This window comes from Strix aluco, chromosome Z, assembly GCF_031877795.1.
Source record: "Strix aluco isolate bStrAlu1 chromosome Z, bStrAlu1.hap1, whole genome shotgun sequence".
Taxonomy (NCBI): Eukaryota; Metazoa; Chordata; class Aves; order Strigiformes; family Strigidae; genus Strix; species Strix aluco.
The window spans coordinates 92,147,180-92,162,229 of record NC_133971.1 but is presented as its reverse complement, the minus strand read 5'-3'; the positions used below and the strand labels follow the sequence as shown (position 1 = coordinate 92,162,229).

The 15,050-nt window shown below is 40.6% G+C and overlaps 1 protein-coding gene across 6 annotated transcripts in view; it reads left to right on the top strand.

Moving 5' to 3' along the window:
• The window catches only part of EPG5 (ectopic P-granules 5 autophagy tethering factor), a 59,319-nt gene that overhangs the window by 1,013 nt on the left and 43,256 nt on the right, over window positions 1-15,050 (top strand). For 5 of the 6 annotated variants that reach the window (XM_074813696.1, XM_074813694.1, XM_074813697.1 and 2 more), the window contains exons 2-11: window positions 2,475-3,413; window positions 5,172-5,415; window positions 6,275-6,411; window positions 6,990-7,097; window positions 8,152-8,225; window positions 10,608-10,716; window positions 11,219-11,333; window positions 11,955-12,105; window positions 13,131-13,286; window positions 13,639-13,796. In XM_074813696.1, the coding sequence (XP_074669797.1) occupies window positions 2,475-3,413; window positions 5,172-5,415; window positions 6,275-6,411; window positions 6,990-7,097; window positions 8,152-8,225; window positions 10,608-10,716; window positions 11,219-11,333; window positions 11,955-12,105; window positions 13,131-13,286; window positions 13,639-13,796 (2,191 nt within the window). Of the gene's footprint in view, window positions 1-2,474; window positions 3,414-5,171; window positions 5,416-6,274; window positions 6,412-6,989; window positions 7,100-8,151; window positions 8,226-10,607; window positions 10,717-11,218; window positions 11,334-11,954; window positions 12,106-13,130; window positions 13,287-13,638; window positions 13,797-15,050 lie in introns of those variants that run through there. The other variant, XM_074813700.1, reaches the window with a different exon arrangement.

Sequence of the window (15,050 nt, the reverse complement as noted above, 5' to 3'; positions counted from 1 at the left end):
AAAGTAAGGGTTAGATCTAAATGTTAACTGTGGCTGTGATTCCTGAGCTCGAGGGAAGAGCAATCCCAGGGGAGTAAGTGCATCATTGTTTTTGTTTTGATTCAGCCCCATAGCATGTGCAAGGCGGTCAGATTGTAAGACTGCTGGCTTAAGAGAATCAGTTCCCTGCAGGAAGGTGGTGAGTCACCAGTGATGATGGTAGGTCATTAATGACATGTGTACAGTGACTCCAGTGGCTGCTGTCTTTGGCCGTCCCTTCCAGGTGTAATTCACTGTGAAACAATTCACTGGCGATGTCATGTGGACATCCAGAATCCTTCAGTGTTACACATGACCCATTCCTGATATTTTTGTTGCTATTATTATGCTCAGCTCTGTTAATAGGCAGGGGTGTTTGAGGATGCAGTTTGGGGCCCTGTCATGTTAAGGAGTTTGCCATTCCCATCCCTCAGAAATGGCCATAATCCTTTGAAAAGCTGAGATTTTTGAGAGCTGGGAGAAAGGCTGGCTCAGCTGCGGAGCTGCCAAGTAGTGGAATGGAGCCCAGGGCTTTCTGAAAACACTAGCCCCAAAGTTAAGCTTGTCTAACACCGGTAACACCAGACTGATTCGAACACAGTGAGGTCGCAAAGCCAGTGAACCTGGAACTGGTGAAGATGAGGCTGTGTCTCAGTGGGTAGCACTCGGTTACTGCAAGAGATGTTTATTGAAAAATATTAGGTGACCTTGGAGACTGAGGCGTTTTTCACTGGTGTGCTAGGAGAGGTGAATGTTAGGTACAGGGCAAGGCTAACAAGCAGGCATCATGTTTGACTTCAAGGCTAAACCCTCAGAAGAGAGAACAGCAGGTTTTGGTTTCAAGTTAATTCAAAACACGATTTCTCTTGTCCTTTCTCAGATGAAATCCCTGTTAATGATTATGGCATTTTTTGCCTTGGAAAGTGAGAACTGAAAGGCACTTCATAAATTTTAAAAGAAACTCTTTTATCTAACAGTAGCGTTTGGGAGGAATACAGGATGCTAGTGAAAGATAAAGGGAGTTTCTCCCGTATGAGGACTGCAGGAGGGAGCTCGGAGATTGTGGAGGAGAAAGGAACATCATGTGTTTGTAAAGTATGTGGATCAGAACACTGCTAAAAATATGATCTAGTGATACAGAATTCTGTGGAATTTACTGACTTAGAGTTAATTGTCAGGATTATTGTCATATTATAAACAATAATAAATCCTAGTTTAAAGAATTGCTGATCTATTTTTAACCTCTCACCTGGAGCTTTAGCTAGCTTTGGGGTGTGTCAGAAGTGTTTTGTGATCAGAAGTGTTTACAGGTTTTTAATATACTGGAAAAGACAGTCTGAAAGCAAAGGCAGTGTATTGCCATTTTATAAAGAAGCTGTGAGCATATGTTTGAGGTAGAAATAGGCTTGAGATCGAGGTTAGCTAAGGCCTTGATTTGAGCTGTTTTCGTGTATGCCTTCTCATAAGGCAAAGTCATGTCAAATGTTTCGTGAAAGTATATGTGATTCTGTCAGCAAGTTTTCAAGAGTACCATGTTTTCCCCAATTGTGGAGGAATATTGAAAGCTAGTTTCAGCTCTGTTCTTTGTTATATTATCTGGGTCATTGAAAACTGGAGCGCTGTAACCTAACTTTTGTCAGTTTTGCTCCAAATAAACTGGTAGGTAAACACAAATAATTTACAAATTGACAAAACACTTTGCCAATTTTCTGTTTTACAAACTGGCAAACAATTTACAAGTTGACAAAATCTTTGTTGATTTCTTGTGCATCATAATTATTTGGGAAGGAGGCTAATCTACACCTTAGACTAGATTTCTAGGAACTATTCGCCCCCAAACTGATCGTAATTTAAAAGTGGGCAATTGATTAACAGTTTTAATGTCACTGCTAAGTTTTTCTAACAGCCCTAGTGTGTAATGCCTATTGAAAATAAGTATTTCAGTAATTGTACAGATGTTGTGATGATTTTAGAATGTAATTAGGGGATGCATTCCAGACTTCATTTATTCTGAAATTACTTTTTGGAAATATTTTTCCATTCATTAAAATATTTCTGTAGAACTTAAGACTAATCACAAAGTAACCTTTTTTTTTAATATGGTGAAATCTAGTGACTCTCCTTAGAGGTCCAGGTCCTGTTGTTTTGATTCTTTTATATGTTAATGAAACATTCTGTCCTGTGATATTTATAGCTTTTTACATAGAAATGTTGAAAGATTGTCTGTTTTCTTGGTCAGTTCTTGAACATTGATAGACAGTCTTCAAAGGGTAGCTAAAGATGAAGGATCTGTTTGTTACATTTGTTTTTACCTTTAGTATTATGAAAAATAATGTGTTAAAAGGGGCTTTGGAGTTGTAATGTTGACAAATACTAGATTTGGTTATAGTGGGATTTGGGATGCAAGGAGGAGAGATTCACTTGATAGTGACACTGTTAATTTTTTTTTTTCCTAGGAAAAAAAGAAAAGAAGTAGTGAGGAGTCCCAGATACAAGAGTCTGATGATGTCTTCCTCCCTCCTGTAACAGAAGTGTCTTCTCAAACCAGTAAAGTGCAAGTGGAACGTCCTGGAGAATTTACAGAAATTCAGCTCAGTGATGAAGTAAAGGATGGAAAAACTATAAATGATGTGTGTGACACCCCCCAGAGTAATTTATCTTCACAAAATGAAGGATCTTTGGCAGCAACTCTAGAGCCTCCCACAGATGCAGAAGAGTTCAAAGCTGATCCTTCCCATGAGGAATGTGGGGGGAATGTTGAGAAGAGTAGAAGAAGCAAGTCAGACAAACCTCACCGCCCTGTGGAGGCGGTTGCTAGCGGATCAGGAACCTCTGATTTATTGAGTAGTACTTTTCATTCCAGTGCTGTTGTCTCTCAGACAGTAGTGGGTTTTGTAGAGGGCAAAGGAACTGAAAACATACAAGATGTTAAAAATCCTCTTGTCTGTTCTTCAGAGAAGCTTCCTCTTAGCATCTCGCAGCTCCCAGAGAAATCCAAAACACATATTCAGCGTTCGGAGTTGAAACCAGTTTATCCAGACTTGTCAGCTGAATTGTCTTATGAGAGACCAACCATAATAGCAGTTAAACCACTGTTGCACAATGAAAGACTGTATCCAGAGCTCCCAACTGAACCAGAACTGGTGCCATTTACCAGAGAACAGCTGAAAATTTTTGAGCCATGCTCATGGCTGGAGAATGTTGACTCCTATGCAGAGGAATTCGAAAGTGTTGCTCATCAGGACAGGCACGAATTTTATGAACTGCTCCTGAACTACATGCGCTGCAGGAAACAGCTCTTGCTGGCTGAGGCAGAGCTGCAGGCTATGACAACAGACTGCCAAAATGTTAAGGGGAGATTATGGACTTTTAAAGAAGAGCAGAAAACTGTGCAGGTGCTGTTGCTGAAGCTACTTTTGAACTCAAACATTTTCATGTGATTCCAGACATCAATTTTACTTGCTGTCAAGTTTATCATATTTAAGCTGTTTTTTTTTTTTTTTTTTAAGAGGTGATGCCTTTGCTTTCTGTCTCTCTGCTGACGCCCAGTACTTCAGGGTATCATCCTGTTGAGATTTAAGACAGTTTATTCTTTGATTTTTAAACTCTGATGAGTGCAGGGTAGTGAGATCTCTGTTACTGGTCTCTTTTGGAGTGAGACTCGTGTGTAGTCAGTCAGAATAAGCCTGTGTGCCACCACTTCTGCCTGTAGTGTTAGGTGAAGTTTGTGCTACAGTACTTGAGGTAGATGTAGGGGATACATGGTGGAGAAGGACTTCAGAATGACTGTAGTGGTGATGTCCCATCTGTCTTGCTCCTGTAGTGACAGTTTTCATTGACATCATTGCTGACTGTCCTGCTGTCAGGTGGCAGCTGCAGAGGAGCTTGAGTCAGGCTTGTGGGTGACCCTGTCGCTCAAAACAGCAGGAGTGTCCATCCACTTCCAGTAACTGTTGCTCCATAAGTGTAGCTGAGGTTTTAGCTCCTTCCAGGGTGGTCAAGGTACTCTGTAGCATTTCTGTCTGCAAACCAGAGGGGTTTGAGGAGCTCTTCGGGGCACATATCAGAATCTCCAGACTCATTCTGTGTCACTTGTCTTTGGATCTAGACAGTGGTAGCAAATGAAGTTGTTCCGGCACTCTGATCCTGTTTATAGCCAACATGTCATCAGAATTACCCAGGGGTGCTAAATACCTACGTATGTGGTAGCTTTTACTGTTGTTTCTGTGAGTGCAGTGCCTCTCCTGGGCAGTTCCTGAGAGTTGACACAGTGAGAGGCATCCACTGAAGAGATTTGAGTATTTTCCTTTTTGCTAGGGAATAACACTGAACTTCACTGGATGCTGAGTTTTGTGTTGATCACTTTCTACACAGAAAGCAATTTTGGTTTCACTCTTGCATCCCCACTGGGCATTGTACAGTTGGCTAAGCTCGCTGCTGGCTTTATTCTATTCTGATTCACTATTTATTATATGTCCAGAATAACTGTTATCTTTATAGCAATTTAAAATTCTTATTCTACTGACTTAAACACAGGGATACTTTCAAGCTACGCTTCCAAAGCGCTGGCTCTGAACCACGTGCAAAAGAATAACAGTAATGTTATGTATTATGGTTTTCTTCTGCTGAAGAATTAGAGGTAGGACAGAGGAAGACTGGCCCTCAGCTTACTTCCAGTTTGGGGAAAAGTTAGAGTGAAGTTAATTTCTGAAAAATTTAAACATGCAATGGGGAATTGCTACAAATATTCAGTTCTGGGAATTTAAAAAAATATTTATCTTTTAGCTTTATTTATGGAACTCTGTAAACTGAGAAGCAGGTGCACTCACTGGGAGTAGAGACACCTGGTTTTGTTCACATCTGTCAGTGATACAGACAAGTCACTTCATGTCTGTTTCTCAATGTGAGTTAGTGAGGGTTTATGGAGTAATTTTTTTTCAAATGTCAGCAATATGACTCCTAAGTAATCAGGAGCTCTAAAAAGTATGTAGGATATTCCCCAATGATTGTATTTTCCACTTGTGAAGTGTCCCCTTTTATGAAAGCTTTGAAATCTGTTGAGGAGAGGGTTACGTCAAGGTTAATTTCTGTAAGCACACTTGACCCAACAAAATGACAAAGCCGCTTACATAAAATAATTGCTTTCTTTTCAGGGTGTCTGTGCAGATCAGTGCAAAGTGACAGGCCACCATCGCTACCAGACAGTGGAGCTGAATGAAAGTGTGCTGGGGGAACTGAAAAAGCTGTTTGAAGCCAAAGCAGAGCACGTGCATCAGACCCTGGTGCTGCACTCGTACACTTCGGTGTTGTCCCGGTTGCAGGTGGAGTCCTATGTCTACAGGTTGCTCAGCAGCTCGTCCCTGCTGAGATCGGTGGCTCTTCAGCAACAAGAACAAGGTGTGTTGCTGGTCTGGACTGTTCCCCATGCTGTTCAGGGTGCCCAGCGCCTTGTTTGCCTGCAGTTTAGGAGTCCTGTGGTGGAATTTCTATACTGAAGTGTTTCTCCTCTGATACTGAAACCTGCTGATCTTACATAGGGATCAGTGAAACGTTTTTTTCACAGGAAAAACTCCCAATTCTCTTACCTAATTCACCTGGAGAGTGGAAGCTGAATGCAGGAGTGCCACCTTCTGTCTAAGCTGCATACTGCCGCTGATGACTGTAGAGGAACACCGGGTGGGAGGGGACAGACTCCAATGCTTTGTTGTCAAAGGCAACGTATAGTACAGTCCCTTTTCCAGATTGATTATGCACAATTCTGAAATCAACTGGATATTTTTCCTGCTTGACTTCCTCTTGGGAGGCTGTTTGGGAGGCCATCTTGCAGCTCTAATACTTAGAAATCTTTTTGGTTTTCATCCTAGGTGTATTACTTATTTGGATTTGTGCCAATATAATCATTTAGCTAAAGTATTCTTTCTCCCTCCTGCCCCAGATATTTATCCTTCCTAGTCCTCCTCTGTTTGACCTCACCTCCCAGATAGTTTATATGCATAGTAAATAGTGGTTCTTACAAAGTTTAGTTGAGGAAAGGCCTTTTGTGAGAGTAACCATCATATATTCTTCTTGTAATTAGTGTCCAGTGCTTAATAATAAGATTAAATAAAGTACTATAAATAAATGTTCTTTTCTGTCAGATGCAGCAAGCAGTTGTGTTGAGATATCTCAGTTTTCTATATAGCCTCAAAACCACTGTTTATGCTGCTATTCTGAGAGCTGCTCATTGAAGCTGCTTAATCCTGTTTTTAAATTACAGTTTCAAAGCAGTCAGAAAGTCTTTCTTCAGACTTGGGCCACTTGAAGGAATGTATCAGCGTCCTTTTCAGTTTCACTCGCAGAATTATCGAAGATCCTCAGTTTCAGAGTGACCTTCTGATGTGGCTGCAGAGACTGGTGAGGGAGTAAGCATGGATATAGCTGTTTGATCCAACACACGGGATGAATTCTGGAGTAATTTCTGAAAGTGTTACTATTTCTCTTGCTGTCCCATGTGTGATGTTTTTTTTGGGGGTTTGTTCTACTTGAACAGAATCTGTTAGTCAATCTTAAGAATGAATTCCTTTGTCTGATGAAGTCAGTGAAGGTCAGCAGCATTAATGAGGTCTGGCACCTGAGCAGCCAACACTGCTCAAAGTGGACTTAATACTCATTATACTTTTACTTATTTTGAAAGTAAAACTATTCAGACTTGTCAGTTTTGAGAAACTTCTCTTCTTACTGATTTCTAAATAAATTAGTTTTTAATGCAGTGTTAAAGTAATTAATTTTTCTACACCAGAAAAATGGTTTGTGGCTTATAAGCCAAGCAAGCAGACTTTTAAATATTGTTCTTCTGTAACTTGCTCTGAAAATTGAGGTTTGTTAGAAAGCATGGGAAGATAAATGAAAAAAACGGTATTACTCTAGTTAGCAAGACTATAAAGGAATGAACCTTGAAATTGTTCACAGGATTCCAATGTACTTCGCTTTAGGTGTCAGTGTTGCAAAGAATTGGCTGTCCAGGTGACCATCTCTTCCTCTTCAACCACATCCTTCGGTGTCCAGCTGGGATCAGCAAATGGGCTTGTCCGTTCATTCAGGTGTGAATGTTTAATTCTTTGTTGTCAGGAAGTTGGAGTGGAAGTGGAGTGGGTGGGTAGGAGAGTGTCTTGTGCCTAGTCAATTCCTTGTAACTCACACCATGTTTCCAGGTGTGTGGAATCATGGTGACAGTGAGGGGTTTGTCCAAGAATGTATTTACCCATGTTAGCCTAACTATGAGCAGGTTAACAGGGAAACAGATTCTCATTCTTGGCTAGAGAGACTCCATGAAAGGGCGTCAAGGACTTGCAGTGCCCCTCAGGTGGCCTCATGCAGCAGCAGGTTTTGGGAGTGCTCTCCAAGAATGGAAAGAATATTTGGATTTGAAGCAGCAACTGTATATGAGGCAAGTGAGATTAGAGGCAGCTCTCTGATGTATAAGGGATGAGGAAGAGCGGATTTTTGTATCCTGCATGTTGAAATGGGACTGGTTTTCCTGGAAAGTCTATTAGTTAGGTAATTTCAGGAGAAAGGGGAAGTGTTCACTTTGTGAGCAGAGGGAGTGCAGATATCCAAAGGCACGAGGGGGTTCTTGCAAATAACATTTTTGCTCTTCCAGCAGGGCAAAGATGTGGGAAATCTAGTCATAGGGAAAGGATTGCAGTTACAGTAACAGGGGAAAGGGCACGAATGAAATAAAAAGAATAGAATTGTAGAATTATTTAGGTTGTAAAAGACCCTTAGGATCATCGAGTCCAACCATGAACATAACATTATAGGCTCCTGACTTCCCCTGTGCTCAACATAACCAATTTCCCCTGGTGCCCAGAAGTATGTGTGAAGCAAAGAGAGGAGTTGTCTTTTTTTTGTGGAGCTTTTGATGATGTTATTTTTTTTCCTCCCTTAATTTCTGTAAGTACTTTTTTTGGAGAACTCCCAATATTTTGCCATAGCAATACTTCTTCCAGGGTGTGGGTGCTGTCTTTTATGAATACTTTTTAGTCTGAACAAAAAGACAGTGAAAAATGTGAAATTCAGAATTTGAATTTCTCTGATAAAACTAGTTTGCCCTTTGTTTTACTTAGATTTTTTTTTTTTTGCATTTAATTTCAGATCAAAGTCTTGGATAACCCATCGGGTGTGTTTCATTTCATGCAATCTCTTGCCTTGCTTATGTCTCCTGTCAAGTAAGTATGAATATGATTTTATAAATATGTTCTGATTATTTAAGAGTACAAAACATGACCCATGATTTAGTTGTAAATCTCTGAAAGTTCATTGCAGGCAAAGTCATAAAAGCAGGCACAAATAAGAGACTCACAGTTTAATTCAAACACTTTTTACTCATTCATCTTAAAATACAGCCTTGGTAGTACATTCTCGTACTGTGCACAGTATGATGCAGCTTGCTTTCAGCTGTCAAATAGCTTGTGAAGACTGACATACCTGTGTGTTTTGTAACTGTGGCTTCTGAAATAGAGTTCTTACCTTACACGATGGCCTGTTCATTATACTGTCTCTGCAACAGAAGCCCTTGAATAAAGGTTTTGCTAAGTTTGTGTAAATGCTGGCTGGGCTTCTTTCTTTATTTTTTTCATCCTTTTTTTTTGTCTAGAAGGAAGACATGGTGCTTGGAGAAGCTAGTTAATGAGATCAGTCAGTAGTGAAAACTGTTACCTTCTTCAGATGAAATACATAACTTGCTTCCCCCCCCCCAAATTTTAATGTCAAAGAATCAAACTGCTTGTATTTAGGGTTGTCATTGTGATCTTGATAGTCTGACGCTGAGTTACATGGGAGAACTGATTATTGGAGTCTGTTATTTTAAAGGGTTTTGTTTTCACACTTTCTGTCTAGGGCTGCCTGGAAAACCAAGTGTATCCTGAGGGAGTGCATATTGCCAGTGCATTTTGATGCTTGTGTTTTGAATGAGGGCTAAATTAAGATGTCTAGAGTGATGCTCTCAACTGTAGGTACAGGAATGCAGAGCCTCCACAATGGCTCTTCTTACTGCGAGAGGAGCTTTGTCTGTCACAGCTGCTGCATATTGGAAGAAAGTTTGAATTCTGAATTGGGTTTATGAAATTAGCATGTTTAAAACTCACGTTTCATTTGCATTACATTCATATTATCAGAGCGTAAGTTCAGGGAGGTCGGGAGGGTGGTATTATGCCCGGGTTTTGTGGCACAATGTGCAGAGTTCTGCCAGTGCATTTAAAGTTGGAAGGAAGTTGGATGTTTCGGTTTTAACTTTTTATATAAGCTTTCTGCACCTTTGTTTAACTTGCTGGTATGTCTGAACAACTAAAGAATTATACGGTATAGAATCTGAAAACTAGTACCCCAGACTGAAGGTGGTCTGGACCTGGCTTGATTTGAGGCAACTCTTTCCTGGAAGTTCTTTAGCTGTCATAGCTCAGTGTACGTAGGACCAGTCTTACTAACGTTGATGTGGTGTCCAGCTAATGCGGCTATCAAAGGTGTATAGTGGAGCTGGCCTGCACTCATCCTGTTGATGACTCATCAGGTGATAGCCTTAAATGGTTGTTGTAGCGTACCTCTTCTGAGATACGGTATCCTTACTTTTTTTACGTGTTTTTCTTACACATGGGCAAGAATGGTGTTATTTCTTGCATATTTCAGTGTGTTTGCTATACATGGCTGGTAGTCATTTACATTGTTCAGAATATTGCTTGGAAGATCATTTACTGAATACAGCAGATCAGTACAAGTCTTGGAGGATATCAGGTTATCATAGAATCATTTAGAATCATAGAATCACTGAGGTTGGAAAAGACCTTTGAGACTGAGTCCAACCGTTAACTCAGCACTGCCAAGTCCACCACTAAACCACATCCCCAAGCACCACATCTAGGCATCTTTTAAACCCCTCCAGGGATGGTGACTCCACCCCTGCCCTGGGCAGCCTGTTCCAATGCTTGACAACCCTTTTGGTGAAGAAATTTTTCCTAATATCCAATCTAAACCTCCCCTGGAGCAACTTGAGGCCATTTCCTCTTGTCCTGTCACTTGTTACCTGGGAGACTCATCCCCAGCTCTCTGCACCCTCCTTTCAGGGCGATGAGGTCTCCCCTCAGCCTCCTCTTCTCCGGACTAAACAAACCCAGTTCACTCAGCCGCTCCCCATCAGACCTGTGCTCCAGACCTTGCACCAACTCTGTTGCCCTTCTCTGGACACGCTCCAGCCCCTCAATGTTTTTCTTGTAGTGAGGGGTCCAAAACTGAACCCAGTGTTCGAGGTGCTGCCTCACCAGTGCCGAGTCCAGGGGTAAGATCCCTTCCCTGTCCCTGCTGGCCACGCTATTGCTGATACAAGCCAGGATGCCATTGGTCTTCTTGGCCACCTGGGCACACTGCTGGCTCATGTTCATACGGCTGTTGACCAGCACCCCAAGGCCTTTTTCTGCCAGCCAGCTTTATGACATACTTGTTAATGTTTTGATCTTGTATCTGTTTTTTTAATATCTTTTCTTAACTAAAAGGTTAAGAGAATTCAGAATTTTTAATTTTCTAATTTTTTGTAAACTTGATTTTTCACTTTAAATCAGGAATCGGGTGGACTTCATGTGCCATATGAAACCAAGTGAAAGGAAAAGTTCCTCTTCATCTGGCAAAGAATCTGGAAACTGGACCTTGGTAGATGAAGGAGGAGAAGAGGTACAGCAAATGACTACTTTTTTTTTCTTTATGCTTTTGCTAAAGCTTATAGTACTGATTTTTGTGAAATGGAGGAAGAAAAGCTGACTTGGTCAGTTAAAAAGCATAATTCAGAACTTAGATCAATGTTGTTCTTCTTTTATCTCTGGCATAACTGTAGATAGTGGAGCTTCCAGGAATGAGTATTAACAGATAGAATTTAAATGTTTGAGTTATTGCATGCAAAAGGAGTGTGGAAGTAGACCTATGTTTGAACAGGTGCTTCCCTTCAGAAGCTGGGTTGGACTAATGTAGTGTTGCCTCTGGTTCTGCTTCCTAGCTGAGGAGGGCTTTTATGTAGAAACACACACAAAAGAGGAAATTAGGAGCTTATGTGTGGGATGGAGAGTTCATTTGTACTTTCTTTGATTTCCTCTTACAATCAAACTGTAATTAGTACAGTATGCCCTTTTACTATGCATTTTATTGTAAAGCTACTAAAAGCAACTGTATTTGTCTATAGGATGAGGATCCTGAGACAAGCTGGATTCTGCTTTTGGAAGATGACTTGATTGCCCTGTTGTCACAGTTTCCATTTCATGAACTGTTTCAGCACTTCCTTGGCTTTAAGTCTGGAGGTAAATCAGCTGCTAAAGAGTTATTCTTCATTTTGCTTACGCTAATTATATTAATAACTAAAACTACCAAGAATGCTGCTGCACTATGAGAGTGTCTGAGTGAAGTAATAACGAACCTGTGCAAGAGCTCACAGACTAAATAGATGAGATGGAAGCGTGTGCCATGTGTGGGGGATAACTTAAAAGCTTATAGCAATACTAGCATGCGAAACGTTAGTCCTTTCCCTTAGTTTTGATCTGCTTGGTAGTTACACTCACAGATATGCTTTCAGAACTGATTTTTCCCCTTTACCTCTTAGCTGTAATGTTACTGTGATTTTTTTTTTTTTTCTCTCCAATTATTCATTCTTTATTTTGCTAAATCTCTGGACAAGTACATGAAGATAATTGCTTGTTAGAGGTCTTATAACTTGCTTAGTTTATTTGTACTTTTGTACTTAATAGCTCTTTATTGTTCATTTCATAAACAAAACATAAATTTCAATTAGCTATGTAGCTGGCAAACAATGAACTGTTTGCCAACTGTATGGTGAGTTGTTGCTTTGAGTGCTTGTTAAGTTACTTAAAAAAATCCAGAATTTACACATTTTTTTGAGACTTACGTTTCTGTCTTGGTCTTAGGTGCTTATTTTCCTGAAAAAACAACTCCCCAGGAGATGATGAAGATTTTTGCTTTTGCAAACTCTTTAGTGGAACTTCTGTCTGTGGGGTTAGAAACGTTTAACAGAGCACGTTACCGACAGTTTGTGAAGCGAATTGGTCAGCTGATCAAGTAAGAGAATATTTTCTCAATGATATGATTAAATCTTTTTCATGCAGCCTGTTTTAAAGTTCAGAGCTGCTAAGAAAAATACCCAACCACCAAACAAGCAAAAAACCCAAACCCACAAAACAACCAAACCAGAAAACCCAACCAGCTCTTGGGTAGATTTTGCTCTAAGAGTTGGCCAGTTTAGGGTTGGTGAGTCTGGGAATCTGAAATCCCATGGTCCTTGACTCTAAAGCTGTGAGGTGGGGAGTTGCAGAATCTAAATGCTGTGGCTACAAAGGAGCCAGGTGAGCTGTGGAACACCAGGCTGACTTCCATCAGAGATGTGCTTAAGTTTGTCTTGGAAAGTCATTGAAGTCGATCAGAGTTTCTCGACTCACCCCTATTTATAACCAGTGTTACTGCTTTCTTTCTGTTGTTATCCAGAATTGTTTTAAGGTTTTTAATTTGCTCCTTGAAAATTGTCATATTATTGCAGTAAGCAAAGGTGACTGAAACCTAAAAGGTGCTCTTAATTTTTAAATCTCTAACAGTCACTTTATATGACTTCTATGAGTGTGTTTACAAGGGGGGGGATACAGTTAAATCGGAAACAAAATCCATGTTGGTGTTATTACTTGTGTTTCTTCATGTATTTCTTTGTGTTATTATATATTGCTTTGCGAGCAGTAACTTTCTCGGTGTAATTATTCCTGTATGAGCTTTTTGCATGCACTGCCATTTCATCATGTAGCGTTACCTTAAGGCTCCAAAGTTCATACAGAAACTTATTTGGCATAAGAGAATATTATGCACTGTTTGATAGCAAAACCAGGGAAGGGTAACACAGGAATATTAGACTAACCCTGTCTGAAGAGGGGATGGAAATGCCATTTATATGGAAGTCTCTGGAAACGAGAGGACAAAGGCTTGAATATGTCTCTTGTGACTATGCTCTGATCTAGTCGCGTTCTAGTGTGATCTAGTGTGTTTATATGGTGATGACATACTTAATGATCTTTCTTTGACTTGTTTGTTCTGCTGTGTAGGATGACGCTTTGTCATGTGAGTGACCACTGGGCCCAATACGTTAGCGGCAATAAACAGTATGGATCAGTAGTGCATCCTTACTCTGTGGAAAAATTGCAACTGGAGTTTGATGAGCTGTTTTTTAGAGCTGTTCTACATGTTCTGAAGGCAAAAAGGTAGGGTGTCCCCTGTGATTGATACTGGCTTCATCTTGGAGTTAGATTGAAACTGGGATTTGGAGTAGCTTTAAATACTCAGTGGTTTAAGCAAGACTGCAATGCGCAGGATTTTTCATCACGTTGGTAGCATCAAGATGGGGAGGAATTATGCCTTGAGTTCTAGCCTCTGACAGAAATTCTGAGAACTTGTTCAGTTGAAAATGAGGTTAACTCAGAATTTGAGATTCTAAGACTCATCCTCACGTTCCTAATTCTGTTGTATGGCAGAGATGTAGGTGTGTTTCTCCTTTTCAAATGTTGGGATTTATCGGGGTGAAACTATTTCTGTCTTCCTCTTCAAATCCAACAGGCTGGGAGTCTGGTTGTTCATGTCTGAGATGCCGTATGGAACTTTATCCAGCAACATGCTTTGGAGGCTCTTCTTTGTCATGCACTGTGCGGAGAACGAGCACCTGGAAAAGCTCTGCTCTACTCTGCAACCGGTGGACTGCAAACAAAGACTCAAAGGTAGAATTCCCACACTCAGAACCAATTCTAATCAATTCAGCTACTGCTCCATCAGCTATGGGTTTAATTCTTGGCAGTTTCCATTGTTAAATACACCCTCACCAGCGTGACTGGTCCAGAGGCCTTAGAACTGTCTTGGGCAGTTCATGGTCTTCCAGTACTTGTTTGCCCAAACTCTGATTTTAACAGGAGTTGTCGGATCTACTGTTCTTTTAGTTTTCTCTCTGACAGTGACTGCTACTGATTGCTTCAGAGGGCTGCAAGAGTGCCATGCAGTAGGTACATCTCGTGTATTCTTGTATAAGGTCCCGTCCTGACCTTCGATAGTGTTTGGAGAGTGAGATATAAATCCTAAAATACAGGATTTTCTATCGCTTAGGGTTCGTTTTGGGGTTTTTTGTTTGGTTTTTTTGTGAGGTGTTGATAGTTCTAGAAATACCCTAGTCCTCCTTTTCCCCCCCCCCCCCAAACTTGTTAGTTTTGTCTTCAGTGACCTACACTGTGGGAGATCTGCTTATCTTTCACAACTACAGATGTTTCCTTTATCTCAAGCCTTCTTTTGATGCTTTTCTTGTCCTGTATGCGACCTTTTCTTTCTGTTTCCCTTTGACTTCTGTCCTCTGTTGATCTCCACAGTGATTGTGGTGGCTTCAGCTATAGCAGAGTTATTTAGAAGCCAGCTGGAATACTACTTTCCCTTTGCTGCCACCTTCATGGAAAATATTTCAGGACTTGATTGACAGGAGGACAGGTAGACAAAGCAGTAACTCCCTACTTGACAGCTGCTGTGCTGTCTTCAGGGAGAGCAAATCTCACTGTCAGTTTTACTTTTCAGATAGCTGGTAGCCCAGATAGTTGTTACTACATCAACCAAGTCTTTTGATGGAGAAGCAGAAGAAAATGGTGATCTTGAGAGGTTACTGATTGTCTTGACTCTGTGCAAGCTCAGCTTATATTTAAGGCAATTCATGCGGAGTGGGAGAGGGATATCAAGACTGTAGCTGTGTACTGTTTAGGAAGCACTTGTCTGACTAGCACTTGCCGGCCAAAGCAGTAAGTTACACTGTTTCAGTAGAACTTCTTTATTTTTGTTTTTGCAAGAGATTTTTATTGCATCTCAAACAAAGAGAATGTAATGTAATGTGTTGGGTTTACAGCTCTTGAAGTAATGAACACTTGTTTGTTTTGTTTTGTTTTTTGGTTTTGTTCAGGCTTTGTTTTACTTATAGCTAACTTTTATGTTTTAAAGTCCCT